Here is a 16,183-nt window from a genome sequence, read left to right as displayed (position 1 = left end):
AGGCGGCCCCAGCCCCAGCCGCCTGAGTAGAGGAAAGCTTCATATCAGATGATGGTTTCATCAGCAAACGTTTTTAAATGGAAGCGTTTGTTTCAGCAAAACAAATGTTTGCCTTTTGGCCAGTGGGGACCAACCAACAGATGCTTCTGCTAACATTTCCACAGGCAGACTGGCACCAAACTCTTCCCTCTCTGAGCTTCCCTTTCAGCCAGGAACTCTCCTGCGACTCCACTGGCTGCCTGGTAGAAACATTTTGTAAAAGTGATTGTCTGGTTAAATGAATCCAAACACACTCTTTTAAACGGTTTGCTGGGCCAAGGCTGCATAGCGAGCTGGACATATCTTGCAGGTGTTTCTGAAGACTCATGCGTCCCTGCAGGGTCTGGTTTGTCAGCCGAGGAGCTGTCCACCATGAAGTCGAGCTGTGCTGAGTCAATGCCAGTCATGTTTTGCTCAATATTTCATAAAGTTCTCTGTCCAGTGAGGGCAGTCATGGAGGTATCTAGCACAGGGCCAGAGAGTTCATTTAGAATTAGTCTTCAATGCATGTTTGTGTATATGTGTCTTCTTTTGAGAATAATATCAGGAATTCAAAGGGCTTAGCTGGCTTTCACATTTTGAATTGGGATTGGAATCAGAAAAACAATCTACCCAGTTTGATGAGTGGTATAACTTTGTGGTAAAATGGTGGCTTTAGACGAAGTGAGATCTGAACCTGCTCTGTGGCCTTGGGATCATGACTTACCCTTTCTGAGTGTGACTTGCCTTATCTTCATATGAGGACTAATAGAACCCCTCTGTTTTCAGAGTTGAGTTAATGATTAAGTATTGTATGTCAAATGCTTAGACCTGTGCCCAACCCATAAGGGCCCTTTGGTCTTGATAACTGTTGGAAGTTTTTTGGTGTGACCACTGTTTGCTGTCACCCCGAGGCATAGAAAGTGATGAGCAGAGGACACGGCACTTGAGAATTTTCACATTTAAAATTATAGCCGATTCTAGTCTATCACTCTGGGTGTCTTTCTGTATCTAATTATAAGTAAGTGCAAGCAAGTTGAGTGCGCTGATAGGTTTTGGATGCCAAAATAATGTGACAGTTGTACCGAAATGTTCCTTGTCCGTGTTTAGCAAACTAATATGCCGCTCACAATGAGAGATTCTCAGTAGTGGAAACGTGCTTTAATGGGCCAATCAAGGGTAAAGTTAACATTTAGTATCAAAGTGAATGGAGGGTTTAGCTAGGCTGCTCATCCAACATCTAGTGCCAGCCCCACAGCACTGGGGTTAGACGATCATAAACCGTCATTTGACAGCCAAGACGAGGGAACACTTGCTTGGGGACCTTCCTGAGCGTGGGGACCTGTATGACACAGGGTCCTCTAAGGGACCTGGTCTGGCAGGCAAGAATGATGGGCTGGAAGGGGAGAAACACATCCTTTGCATCCATCCCTGGTTCACCACATAGACTTTGCACCAGCAGGGGATGTATTAAGCTTCATTCATGGGTGCCATCACGAGATGCCACACAGTAGCTGAAATGTGTTTTGTCTGGCCCTAGGAAATGACACTTCCCTTGCTGCTTCTAAAACCAAAGTTGATCTGGGTGGAACTGCTTGCTAAGCTCTAATGCTGGCTTGTGGTTTATAGGGATTTTTGTTGTGTGTTTCCAGACTGGTGCCCAATTTTTCGAATCATGTTTGGTGGCGAGAGATGCCTGGGAGACTGTGTCCTTGTATGCTTAACTCATTGTTGGTAATGAGCTACCCAATCAAGTCTTAAGTGGCTGTAAGCTGTGCAGAAAACTAATTGCTGATGGATGGCAGCCTACAGCTTCATTTTCAGATACTCATTTTCTAAATTCTGGCCTTTTAAAATTCTTGGGTTGGCCACAGCTATAGCATGATAAGCCTCAGGGTCTCGGGGTTGGCGGAACGTTTCTTCATTTGAAACAAATATTTACGGAGCTAATGCCAGAATAAAGGCACGTTAATCTTTCCACTGGGCTTAGTGCTCACTTAAATGTCTCCAGTTATGGACGTGATAGATAGAGACGAGCAGACACATAAATATAAGTTGTCCCCCTCCCTCCTGGGGTCCCTCCTTCGTCTTCTTTTCACCTTCCTCCTGCTGGGATGCAGCCAGCTTTAGCTTTCTTGTCACACCTCTAGATATAGATGCCATTTGATTCAATGATTTTTCTAGAGCAAAAAATACAAGTTGCAAAATGTATCAAAGATGGTTACATCCTAGTTACTCTCATGTTGAGCTCATTTAGCTGATATTAACATTGAACACACAGAATCTAGAGGCTGTTGAATATTAGGAAGAAACACTACTATTAATGCCCCATTGCCCACATTAGAGTGAGTTAAGGTATTTTTCCTTTCACATCTATGATCTCATTTGAGTGGTGATTATTCTGAGTCTGAAGAGCAAACAAGTGATTACACATTCTCTTAGGTGAATGATGCTCGTTTAAGTCAATCACATCCTTGCACCTTAGTGATCATTCATCCTGTGCAGAATTCACAATGACTGGTATGAACGTCAGTCTTGACATGAGTCGGTGCGGGCCTTTAGTTCTGGTGGATCTCTTAATTTGATAGAGTCTCAGTTGAGCACATGGAAAGGTGGGAGGATCAAGACAAAGGAGACAGAAATATAACTGCAGCGGGCTCTTAAATTTTGATGATGAAATGAACATATATACACGAACACAGCAGCTGCCAGTAAGTTTTCAAGTACTTTGTACCAGCCAGATTCTCCCTCTTCTTGAATTTGGCTTTGCTACATCAGTACCCATCTGCTGGTAGTAACCAGACTGATAATTGAAGGCAGGCTTCCAGCACCACGTTGCCAGGGCCATCTGTTTTCTAACGGTGCAGTAGGGTTTTGGAGGATGGGTCTTAACTGTTTCTTGAAGAATTCAAAAATTCCCTTTACTTCTCAGAGGAATATTTTTCTAAGTGTGTGTGTGTGCTTTTAAAACTAGGCTTATGAGTCTCCCCTCCCCACACCACTCCAAGGATGGGGGTTGCTTAGTTCTGTCAGTTTGTCATGATACCTGCCAATTCCCAGTGATCCAGAAGGTGCCATATAATATAGGTTGAAATAATTAACAACTGTAACATCATTGAAGGTTGAACAGCAGTTTGAGGAATATGGATAGAGGATTTATAATATTTATTATGCAAGTCACATGGTTAATAAGAAGCATTTTTATTCAGCAGACAAATACTACTTTGTTTTAAGACTAAGAAAAATAGGTCTCCCTAGAAAACAGAGTGAGGCTGCATGTGTCTGTCTGCTAGTCTATGGCACATCGGTGCACGGCTCTTCATTTAATCAGGTGCCCGCCACAGGACCTGTCTTCACTGGGAAGCCTCAGATTCCTCCATCTAGAATTGATCCTTCCATGCTCCAGCCCTCTCATTTCCCATAGCACACTTCATCTCTCTTGAGCAAATAACACATCCTGCCATGTATTACAGAGAAGGTGATGGCACCCCACTCCAGTACTCTTGCCTGGGGAATCCCATGGACAGAGGAGCCTGGTGGGCTGCAGTCCATGGGTCGTGAAGAGTCGGACACGACTGAGCGACTTCACTTTCACTTTTCACTTTCATGCATTGGAGAAGGAAATGGCAACCCACTCCAGTGTTCTTGCCTGGAGAATCCCAGGGACGGGGGAGCCTGGTGGGCTGTGCCGTCTATGGGGTCGCATAGAGTCAGATACAACTGAAGCGACTTAGCAGCAGCAGCTGCCATGTGTTAAGTGATGGCCCCCTGGCAGGTACCTGGCCTGAGGGCAGAGACTGTCTTAATTTGTAACTGCACCTTTCATAATGCCCATTCCAACATCTTGTACATTGCAAACTTTTAATAAACATTTCTTAAAGGTAATTTACTCATGAAGGCATTCCCCTATAGCAGTGAAACTTAAGATAGTTTTACACAAAAACATCAAAATTGTCACATGAATTTTTTTTGGTTCATTAGCACTTTGGAACTTTACAAAGATATATTTGATTATTTAGGCATGATGTAAACTTGGAGCGATTGTTTCTTTGGGAAGCTTGTAAAAAGGGTTTTCTTTATATGCGAATGTTTTAACAACCATAGGGACACCCAGAAAGTTCAAAAAGTAAACTTCTTGAAGGAAAAAGATTATCATCAGTTTTTAGATTTTGTGCTTCTGACTTCTATTTATAATATCATTTTATTGAAATAAAACTATCTAACTTCATTGCTCGAAGGGCAAGTGTGGTTCCTCCGCTAGCGAGAGGCACACATGGCCCCATGGGGCAGAAGTCCCACCGAGGCAGAAGCCCTGAGTTGCTTGAGCATCTGTCTGGGCAGTAAGATAACTAACTAAACCTGTCTTTTAGGAAATGAAGAGGGAAAACAGCCTCCTCAAGAGTCAGTCTGAGCAGAGGGCCCGAGAAGTCTGCCACCTGGAGGAGGAACTGAAGAAGGCCAAGCAGTGTTTGAGTCAGAGCCAGAATTTTGCGGAAGAAATGAAGGGTGAGTGGCCTATTAGAGTTCTTTCTCTAGGCTAATGTTCCCTCGAGGGAGGGCGGATGTCATTAGAAACTTCTTTGAATTTTTCCATATCTTCTCCGAGAGAGATGTCAGCAGCTGATGTGGGAAAGTTTTTGCTTTTCCACTTTTTAGTTTCCAGAGTGATAGTTGGACTTTTTTTTTTATTGAAACACATTGAGTCCCCAAATGCCTGGTTTTCAGCACTTTAAAACCAAAAGGGTAAATACTTTCCATACAAAAGTAACTTGTTGGTGCTGTCTCATTCCCCAGCGTGCTATTTTGTGTCTCAAGCGTGTTTGTTAGTTATATCCAGACGGCTCATCTACTCACCCATTACTGTTTCCCTTATAATGGAAAATTCTGTATTAACTGCATGTTTTCCCAGCCCTTAGTGACCATTGTTTTTGGATGGCTTACTTGACTGAATGATTTTATTTCCTTACTTTCTATATAGCCACAGAATGATGCTATGTACACCAAATGATTCCACTGTTTGTTTCACATTTATTTGTATGTGCCATGTGTCTTTATTTAGATTTATTTTCTCCCCTGGGGTGTTTGCACATCTTGGATTTCTTTTAACCTGAGCACTTCTCTGACTCTTTCCTTTTTGTAAATTCTAACCTTCCCATACAGCTTTCAGTTTTCCATGGCAGGAGGTAGAAATATCAGTCTTCAGATTTTTTTGAAAGAAAACTATACCAAAAGAAAGAGGGTGTTTTTTTTCAGCGTTGGTCTCCAGTGTCATTGCTTGAGGCTCTCCCAAGCAAATAGCCCCTATGGCGCTGTCTCCAGCAGCCATCCACTCTCATTAGGTAGATGGAGATGAGCGGGCTAAAAAGAGGAATTGCTGTCCAGTTGGTATAACACCTGAGTTTATAATACATGCTACCTTTTTCATCTACTACTGAGATTCTTTAAGACTTCCCATTGTTGAATGAAAGCCATGTGATTATTCTCAACTCGGAGGGATCCGTGGGCAGAGGGGAGTTTTTAAGCAGAGAACAGGCAGTGATGGAGTCTATGACATCTTCCTGATGACTCTCATCTTCACAGGTACCACCCTGACTCTGAGGGGCTGGGGTGTGGGCCATTGCTCCTCACTGACATTCCTATGTTCGCCTCCAGAGCTGCTGATATATAGAACCATGTATACTTTGGGGGAAAAAATGTACAATTTTTAATTGAAGCATAGTTGGTTTACAATTCTGTGTTAGTTTCAGTTGTACAGCAGAGTGATTCAGTTACACACACACACACACAGGCACACACACGTTTTCAAATGCTTTTCCCTTACAGAATAATTGAGTATAATTCCCTGTAGCACCACATACTCTTGTACTTAAGCTTGATCCTGTGGATTTTTGGCTAAACTGGCAACGAAGTTATTAACTTTTCTCAGATATCGGGGATGTTGCATAGTGATGTGGGATATTTCCATGTTAGTGCTGCTCTTGTCACACTTTTCTCTCCTTGAGTAGCTATTTCCCAAGGGCAAAAATATGATATACATAAGCATATACAAGGTAAAAGAATAAAAGAAAGTTTCAAGTGCTTAGGAAAATAACCCCTTGGTGTTTTATACAATAGCACTTTGTTATGCAGCTTAGAAAGAAGATAAACAAATGTATTGCCATCCTGAAAAGGACCATTTTCTTTATATGAGCTTAGATAATTATCAGGTGGTTTACTTTCAAGGAGATATGCAGGCAGTAACGCCAATTTTTACATGACTTAAGCTGTTAGTTTTAGTTTTTTTTTAAGAGTTTAGAATTCTTGTAGAATAAGTATTTATTAAAGCCATGACAACTTATGTATTTTTTTCTGTTTTAATAGCTAAGAACACCTCTCAGGAAACCATGTTAAGAGATCTTCAAGAAAAGATAAATCAGCAAGAGAATTCCTTGACTTTAGAGAAACTGAAGCTTGCCTTGGCTGACCTGGAAAAGCAGCGAGATTGTTCTCAAGACCTATTAAAGAAAAGGGAACACCACATTGAACAACTGAACGAAAAGTTAAGCAAAACAGAGAGAGAATCTGAAGCATTGTTGAGCGCTTTGGAATTAAAGAAGAAAGAATATGAAGAATTGAAAGAAGAGAAAACTCTGTTTTCTCGCTGGAAAAGGGAAAACGAACAACTTTTAAATCAGATGGAATCAGAAAAGGAAAGCTTGCAGAGTAAAGTTAATCACTTGGAAACTTGTCTTAAGACACAGCAAATAAAAAGTCACGAATATAACGAGAGGGTAAGAACCCTGGAGATGGAAAGAGAAAATCTAAACGTGGAGATCAGGAACCTTCAAAATGTGATCGACAGCAAGACCGCAGAGGCAGAGACACAGAAACGCGCTTATGGAGAACTGCAACAGAAAGCTGAGTTCTCAGATCAGAAACACGAGAAGGAGATAGAAAACATGTGTTTGAAAATCTCTCACCTCACCGGGCAAGTGGAAGACCTAGAACATAAGCTTCAGTTACTGTCAAGTGAAATCATGGACAAAGACCAGCGTTACCAAGACTTGCATGCTGAATATGAGAGTCTCAGGGATCTGCTAAAATCCAGAGATTCCTCTGCAGTGACAGTTGAGCCTCATCAGAGAAGTCGTTTGGCTTTTGAACAGCAGTCTGCACTGAACAATTCCTTTGCAAGTATAATTGGAGAGCAAGAAAGCGTGTCTTCAGAAAGGAGTGGATGCCATGTAGCAACAGACCAAAGTCCGGAAAGTTCATCCATGTTGCAAAATAGAGTCGTTTCTCTTGAATTTTCCTTAGAGTCGCAAAAGCAGATGAACTCAGATCTGCAGAAGCAGTGTGAAGAGTTGGTGCAAATCAAAGGAGAAATTGAAGAAAACCTCATGAAAGCAGAACAGATGCATCAAAGTTTTGTGGCTGAAACAAGTCAACGCATTAGTAAGTTACAAGAAGACACTTCTGTTCATCAGAATGTTGTTACTGAAACTTTAGCTGCCCTGGAGAGCAAGGAAAGAGAGTTGCAATTTTTGAATGAAAAATTAGAAACTGAGCAGGCAGAGATTGGAGAGTTAAAAAAGAACAACCATTTACTTCAGGAATCTCTAAAGGAGCTACAGTTTTTGTCTGAAACCCTGAGCTTGGAGAAAAAGGAACTGAATTCCATCATTTCTCTAAATAAAAAGGACATTGAAGGGTTGACCCAAGAGAATGGGACTCTCAAGGAAATTAATGCCACCTTAACTCGAGAGAAGATGAACTTGCTCCAAAAAACTGAGAGTTTTTCAAACTGTATAGATGAAAGAGATAAAAGCATTTCAGAGTTATCTAATCAGTACAAACAAGAAAGGCTTACTTTACTACAAAGATGTGAAGAAACAGGAAATGCATTTCAGGATCTGAGTGAAAAATATAAAGCAGTTCAGGAAAAGAACTCTAAATTAGAATGCTTGCTGAGTGAGTGCACGGGTGTTTGTGAAGACAGAAAAAATGAATTAGGACAGCTAAAGGAAACATTTGCAAGGGAACACCAAGCATTTGTATCGCAGTTAGCATCAGCTGAAGACAGAAACCAGAATTTAATTCTGGAGTTGGAGACGGTGCAGCAAGCCCTGCAGTCTGAGATTACAGATATCCAAAACAGCTCCAAGAGGGAGGCTGATGGTTTAAAGCAAGAAATCATGAAGTTAAAGGAAGAGCAAAATAAGATGCAGCAGGAAGTTAATGCCTTATTACAAGAGAATGAGCACCTGATGGAATTAATGAGGACGAAACATGAACATCAATGTCTAGAACTGGAACCAATTCAAGACTCTGAGAAAGAAGGAGAGAGGGAGATAAACACATGTCATGTTCAACTTCCGATGGATCTTGATGTTAAAGATTCTTCTCTAGACACTTACAAAGCACAGCTGGTGCAAGTAGAATCTGAAGTCAGAAACATGGAATTAAGACTTCAGAAGAGTGAGAAGGAAGAGTGTCTACAGCACGAATTACCAGCTAGAGAATTAGAAACTGAAGATTTGCAACAAGATACTCAGTCACAAGATATTAGTAGCCTTGGAGACTCTGAAATAGATCCAGAAGAAAAATATATTTCGGTGCTTCATGAGTTGTCAACAAGTCAGCAGGACAATGCCCACCTGCAGTGCTCTCTACAGACAGCCATGAACAAGCTGAATGAGTTAGAGAAAATGTGTGAAGCCCTGCAGGTTGAAAAGTCTGAACTCATATCTGAGCTGAATGACTCAAGATCAGAATGTATCACAGCAACTAGTAAAATGGCGGAAGAGGTAGGGAAACTAGTAAAGGAAGTTGAAACATTAAATGATGAGAATGGACTTCTCCAAGGTGAGTCAGTGGAAGAAACACCAGAAGGTGAATTTGGTGTACAACAAGATGAGCAGACATCTGTAAACTTAAATCCTTTGGATGACTGTAATTTCTATGAGCATTTGACCATGTCAAACAAAGAGGTTCAAATGCACTTCGCTGAATTACAGGAGAAATTTTCATCTTTACAGAGTGAACACAAAATTTTACATGAACAGCACTGTCTGATGAGCTCCAAGATGTCAGAGCTGCAGTCTTACGTTGACACATTAAAGGCTGAAAATTCAGTCTTGTCGATGAGTCTGAGGAGCGCTCAAGGTGACCTGGTAAAGGAGGTGACACCAGCGCCCGGGGAGGAGCATTCACTGTCCTTGTCATTCTCTTGTGTGACTGACAGCCCTGGTAACGCAAGTTTGGGAGAATCCTCTTTTTACAAAGATCTTTTAGAGCACACAACAGAAACGTCCCTCTTGAATAATTTAGAAGGGACTGTTTCAGCAAACCAGTCCAGTGTAGAGGAAGTCTCTTGCAGTAGTCTGGAGGAGGAGAATCTGACCGAGAAAGAGATCCCCTCTGTCCCACTGAGGAGCACTCGAGAACTTGAGACCCTCTGTCAGACGTACCTCCAGTCCCTCAAGCACCTGGAAGAGGAAATTGAAAGTCAAGGGCATACGAAAAACAAGGAAATCGAAGAGCTCAAGGAGTTGCTGAGTTCTTCGAGGGAGGAGCTCGACTACCTCAGGAAGCAGTACTTGTCAGAAAACGAACAGTGGCAGCAGAAGCTGACAGATGTGACAGCGGAGATGGAGTCCAAGTTGGCGGCTGAAAAGAGACACACGGAGCACCTCACACTTGAGCTCGAAGTGGCGCGGCTCCAGCTGCAGGGTCTGGACTTAAGCTCTCGGTCGCTGCTTGGCACCGACATAGAAGATGTGAGTACACGGACTGACATGCTATTTCTCTAATCGAGTGCCTAGGAGGCATGCAGTGTTTGTTGAAATCGACATTAAATCCAAATGAAAATATTTTTAGGGTTTAAGGAAATAAGAGCAAAATATACCAAAGTTTTGAAAAAATAAGCCAGATCTTTAGGAAAATGTGTCAGCTTTATTTAGGGGGGTAATTTCTATCATCATCATCTTTAAAAATTATTATATTGGACATTACTACAGATGTTTTTTAAAGTCTCCTAGAGAAGATCATGTTACGGAGTCAGAATATCTTCTTGAGGATGGCTATATATTTTCACTTTGTGATTTAATGAAACACATTGAATCTCAAACTGGCACTTAGGAATGGTAAGGTGATCAATCTCTTACTCTCTTCAGACTGTTTTTAATGTTACAGAGTTATAGTCATGAAGCTAAATATTAGTGTTTATTTTATAATTATGAATACTTTTCTAACAGTTTGTTTGGGTACAAATCTATGATTTGATATCAGTTATTCTGAGACACTTCTTTCTTTGTTGGATAAAAAGTTGTTTAGTTATTTATACCTTTGTCTTTTCTAGTCTACCAGCTAAACTAGTAATGGTGTACAGTCAATGGGTCTCACTTGATTCCCTCCCTCTACCTCTGTAGAGTGGCAGGAGGCATGTGCAGAGGTGACAGCCACTGTGGTCAAAGGAGCAGATCCCCAGTTTACAGATAAGAGAAGGGGAGGTTCAAACATGTGGTTTATCCAAGAATGTTAAGTGATTAAGTCCTTGACCTGGAAATCTGGTCGTGAAGCCTTACTGTCTTCTCTTATTGAAGAGTGTCATAAATGCTGCAGATGGAAGCTGACCATTTAGTTTGGAATTTGTTAGCCTCTTATTTGATAATCCCAAAGAAAATTTCAAATTTGGCTACTTAGAATATTCCTAACAGGAAAAACATTTTGAAATGTAACGACATCACAGTTTAGATGATGTTCGCATAAACTGACCTGAAGGCTTTGTCTTCTTGATAAATACCCAGGACCTTGCACATGGAGGACACTTCCTGAATGTTTGTTTAATTGTGTTGACTATTTGGATGGAGAGACGTGAATCTGGTAGGCAGTATGCCATTTGAAGAGATGTGTTTAGCAGAGACAAGTATCTAGTTTCCAAAAAAAAATAATAAGCGTATTTATTCTGATTCTTCTTGAAAAGTAAGCTGCATTCTTATTATATTTTGCAATTACAGGCTATTCTGGGTGGAAACGATAGCTGTGACATAAGAGAATCAGAAGAATATACTTCAGAACCTAAAGAGAGGACCCCAAAGCATGAGATTCACCAGGTTTGTGAAAAAGATGTTCAGCAGGACCTCAGTCTAGAGATGGAGAAAATAACAAAGACTGGTGCAGCCAAACTTACAGAAGAATGGTCCAGAGAGCAGTCCTCAGAAGCCAGCCCTGAGGCCCCAGTGGGAGATCCAGCCCAGGGCTGTTCAGAGTGCATTTCTGAACTGTACCTTCCTGGGCCTAATGCTTCAGTGCCTAGGGATGTTCTGGAGAATCAGGTAACCATTCAGAGTCTCGAGCTGAAAGTAAAAGAGACATCAAATGAGAATTTGAGATTACTTCATGGCATAGAGGAACGTGACCAAAAAGTTGACAACTTGCTAAATGAAATCAAAGAGTTAGATTCAAAATTCCATTTACTGGAAGTACAACTAACTACCAAGATTGAAGCATGTGTGGCATTGGAAAAAATAGTTGAGGAACTTAAGAAAGAAAAATTAGATTTAAATGAAAAATTGGCATCCTTTTCTTGTCATAACCAGAGAGAAGAAAGTTCAGGAGGTCTCACTCCTAGCTTAGAAATGGTCACAAGCAAATTGCCACATGAAGATATTGAAGATGATGTAGCCAAGGTGACTGACAACTGGAGAGAGAAATGTCTCCAGGTGGAAAATGAACTACAGAGGATTCAATCTGAGAAAGATAGCATGGAGCATCACACCCTCTCTGCGGAAGCCAGCTTAGAGGCAGTTCAAACAGAGAAACTATATTTAGAAAAAGACAATGAAAATAAACAAACAGTTATAACCTGTCTTGAGGAAGGACTCTCTGTGGTCACAAGTGAGAGAGATCAGCTTCGTGGAGAGTTAGATACTTTGTCAAAAGAAAATCAAGAGCTAGATCAGATGTCTGAAAAGATGAAGGAGAAAATACGGGAGCTTGAATCTCATCAACGTGAGTGTCTGCATCTCCAAGAGCAGCTTCAGAGTTTGGAAAAGGACTCACAGGCACTGTCTCTGGTAAGAAGTGAATTGGAAAACCAAATTGAACAACTGAATAAAGAGAAAGACTCACTTGTATGGGAATCCGAAAGCCTGCAGACCAAACTGAGTGAATCGGAGAATGAAAAGCTGGCCATCACCAAGGCTTTGGAGACTGCACTGATGGAGAAGGGTGAGGTCGCAGTGAGGCTGAGCTCCACGCAAGAGGAAGTGCACCAGTTGAGAAAAGGCATTGAGAAACTCAGGGTCCGCATTGAGGCTGATGAAAAGAAGCAGCTCCATGTCTCAGAAAAACTGAAAGCAAGCGAGCGGAGGAATGACTCGCTTCAGGACAAGGTTGAGACCCTTGAAAGGGAGTTGCAGATGGCAGAAGAAAACCAGGAGCTGGTGATTCTTGATGCTGAGAATTGCAAAGCAGAGGTGGAGACCCTAAAAACACAAATAGAACTGACGACTGAACGCCTGAAAGATTTAGAATCAGATCTTGTCACAATACGGACTGAAAAAGAAAATCTTGTGAAACAGCTACAAGAAAAACAAGGTCAGGCGTCTGAGTTAGATACGCTGCTCTCTTCATTGAAAAACCTATTAGAAGAAAAGGAGCGAGAGAAAATACAGATGAAAGAAGAATCTAAAGCTGCAGTGGAGATGCTGCAAACACAATTGAGAGAGTTAAGTGAGGAAGTAGCAGCCTTATGTGATGACCAGGAGACCTGGAAGGTCAAAGAACAGAGTCTGGACTCTCCTGCCCAGGAGGTACAACAGCTGAGAAATAACATTGAAAAGCTGAAACTCCACTTGGACATTGATAAAAAGCAGCAGCTCCATATCCTAGAAAAACTGAAGGAAAGTGAGCATCAGGCAGATTTGCTTAAGGATACAGTTGAGAACCTTGAAAGAGAACTCAAGCTATCAGGAGAAAACCAAGAGCATGTAGCTCTTGAGGCTGAGCAGTCCAAAGCAGAAGTAGAGACCCTGAAAGCAACAGCGGAGGAGATGGACCAAAATCTGAGAGGTTTGCAATTAGATCTTGTCAATATAAGATCAGAAAAAGAAGATCTGACTAAAGAATTACTGAAAGAGCAGAGTCGAGTGTCTGAATTACAAACATTAAATTCTTCATTTGAAAACCTATTGCGAGAAAAAGAGCAAGAAAAAGTACAGATGCAGGAAGAATCTAAAGCTGCAGTGGAGATGCTGCAGACACAACTGAAAGAGCTAAGTGAGGAAGTAGCAGCCTTGTATGTTGACCAGGAGACCTGGAAGGTTGAAGAACAGAGTCTGGACTCCCCAGTTGAGGAGGTACAACAGCTGAGAAATAACCTTGGAAAGTTGAAAGTCTGCTTAGATGCTGATAAAAAGCAGCAGCTCTGTATCTTAGAAAAACTGAAGGAAAGTCAGCATCAGGCAGATTTCCTTAAGGATACAGTTGAGAACCTTGAAAGAGAACTCGAGCTATCAGGAAAAAACCAAGAGCATGTGACTCTTGAGGCTGAGAAGTCCAAAGCAGAAGTGGAGACCCTGAAAACAACAATGGAGGAGATGGACCAAAATCTGAGAGGTTTGCAATTAGATCTTGTCAATATAAGATCAGAAAAAGAAGATCTGAGTAAAGAATTACAAAAAGAGCAGAGTCGAGTGTCTGAATTAGAAACATTAAATTCTTCATTTGAAAATATGTTGCGGGAAAAAGAGCAAGAAAAAGTACAGATGCAGGAAGAATCTAAAGCTGCAGTGGAGATGCTGCAAAAAGAATTAGAAGAGCTAAACGAGAAAATGGCAGCCTTGGGTAATGACCAAGAGACCTGGAAGGTCAAAGAACAGAGCCTGAGTAGTCAGGTAGATTCCCTTGAACATGAGAAGGCTCAGCTGCTGCAGGGCCTTGATGATGCCAAAAGTAATTACATGATTTTGCAGTCTTCTGTGAATGACCTCATTCAAAAAGTTGAAGATGGCAAACAGAAACTAGAGAAAAAGGATGAAGAAATCAGCATACTAAAAAGTCAGACTCGGGACCAAGAGCAGCTTGTCTCTAAACTGTCCCAGATGGAAGGAGACCAACAACTTTGGAAGAAGCAAAAGGCAGACCTGGAAAATCTGATGGTGGAATTGGAGCAGAAGATTCAGGTGCTGCAATCCAAAAATGATGCTTTACAGGACACCTTAGAAGCTCTGCAGAATTCGTACAGGAATCTGGAGAAAGAGCTTGAATTGACAAATTTGGAAAAAACGTCCTTTGTTGAAAAAGTAAGTGGCTTTATGTCTTTACATTTGAATCTGTTGTCAGGAGGGGCAACCACTGTGTGAATTCTATTTCCTTCTGGACAGTGTTTGCTGTATTGGATCAAACTTTGTAAAGGCTTTAAGTTTGGGGGTCTTCAACTGTGGGGGATATTGATTTGGCTCCAATAGTGAGTGAGTCTTACCTTTGGCACACACTTCCATGGGGTGCTTCTATGGATTGGCCCAGTTTTCACTGTGACACCTGGACAGGGAAGAAGCTTTGGGTTGTGTATGGTTCATTTCTTGTAGTACATCAGAATAGTAGGCTGCATACCCATACCCAGCTGAGGACCACTGCTGCGGAGAGTATAACACATATTAGTCAGAATCAGTAGAGATCGCTTTTGCCTCTGCCCTACCATTTTTGCCTTTAGGAGAAAGAACTGTTAAAGATACTGATATAACCAACAGAACCCTCGCGGCTCCCAGGACATGTCCCTCCTAGGGATTTGGTGCTTTCAGCCCCATTCTCTTTGGGCAGTCTCCTCTTTTGTTAGCTGATGATGAAAGGGAAGATCTGCCATCAAGAAACTCAATTTTTAAAGAAAAGTTAAAAATTTCCCCTATACTTACTGATCTAGGAAAGTGATGCCTTCAAATTAAGTTTTTATTGGACAAGTAGGTTATCCAGAAAATACAGTCAATCATATCTCAATATTTTCCAAGAATTTCAAGTTTTTGCATAGCTTGCAAGGGTAGCAGTTATGGTAGAGACAAGTAGACAGACTTTACCAGGCTATTTCAGTCTGGTGTAGGGATGGATACAAACAATCCTGCTTTAACTGGTTTTAACAAACTATCATCCTGTTTCTTGAATTTTAGCATGGCTCTAGAGAATACATAAGAGATCCAAGGTCTGATAGATTAAGTCACTGCCTTGTAAATACTTTCTGATGTTTAATTCAAATCATTACCTCTATGAAGGATTTTAAGATTTGATAATATTATCTTTTCTTTGTCATTCCTTTCCTTATTGCTGTCTTATGTTAAATCTTGCAGAGAAGAAAAGGCAAGCTTATCAGTCGGTTTTGAGAATATTGGTTGAGTGGATTAGTAACGGGAGGATTAGCTGGGTTTTATTTTATTATTGGAGTGATGTGAATGTCACGAATATGCTGTATCACAGTGATTAATTTGATCAAACAGACAACCATAAGCAGATCCTAATGGAAAATGAAATTTCAGGTAAACACAATGACTGTGAAGGAAACTGAGCTTCAGAAGGAAATGCATGCAATGATACAAAAAACGGTGGAACTGAAAGAAGAATTTAGTGGGGAGAAAAACAGGCTAACGGAAGAATTAAATTTAATGTTGGAAGAAGTAAAGAGCAGCAAAGTAAGTTTCTCTATGACAGATTCATTATACTCTAATAATTCTTGTGCACTGTTTCCTTGTTTGTTTTTGTAAGATCTTCTGAGATGTATCAAACTTTTTTTAGCTTTTGAAAAGAGTAACCCAAAGGTATGTCACGGTCAGACGTGCAGTAATCGTTGCCATCCAGCACTGTCATGAGCCCTGAAGGAGTCCAAAGAGGCCCCCAAACACATCAAAATACCTGTCAAGGAGCCCAGATACCTTTTTCATAGAAGACAGCCCTTCTGACTATATTAACTCATACCAGAAATGGATTGCATGCAGCTTTCAATAGGCTGTTTTCCTGGCCTGCCCCAGATTACAAGCCAGAGTGTTGCTAGAGACAGATGCACTGATCTTGCAAAGAACTAACAGTGTAACAGAGTCACAGTAAAATGTAGAGTTGGAGCCGTCTTGGGGTGCTATTTTAGGGCCGGTGGTGGCAGAGCTATAGCATTTGGGCTGCCACTCCCACTGCTGGTCTCATA

At 41.3% G+C, this 16,183-nt stretch overlaps 1 protein-coding gene across 2 annotated transcripts in view; it reads left to right on the top strand.

The window, feature by feature from the left end:
• Nucleotides 1–16,183, top strand: part of CENPF (centromere protein F) — a 63,353-nt gene that overhangs the window by 29,735 nt on the left and 17,435 nt on the right. For both annotated transcript variants that reach the window (XM_012187749.5, XM_027975964.3), the window contains 4 exons: nucleotides 4,389–4,524; nucleotides 6,379–9,776; nucleotides 11,016–14,303; nucleotides 15,525–15,677. In XM_012187749.5, the coding sequence (XP_012043139.3) occupies nucleotides 4,389–4,524; nucleotides 6,379–9,776; nucleotides 11,016–14,303; nucleotides 15,525–15,677 (6,975 nt within the window). The remainder of the gene's footprint in view (nucleotides 1–4,388; nucleotides 4,525–6,378; nucleotides 9,777–11,015; nucleotides 14,304–15,524; nucleotides 15,678–16,183) is intronic.

This window comes from Ovis aries, chromosome 12 (assembly GCF_016772045.2).
Source record: "Ovis aries strain OAR_USU_Benz2616 breed Rambouillet chromosome 12, ARS-UI_Ramb_v3.0, whole genome shotgun sequence".
Lineage (NCBI taxonomy): Eukaryota > Metazoa > Chordata > Mammalia > Artiodactyla > Bovidae > Ovis > Ovis aries.
The sequence above is the reverse complement of the archived record's forward strand: the minus strand, read 5'-3'. Positions and strand labels throughout refer to the sequence as shown.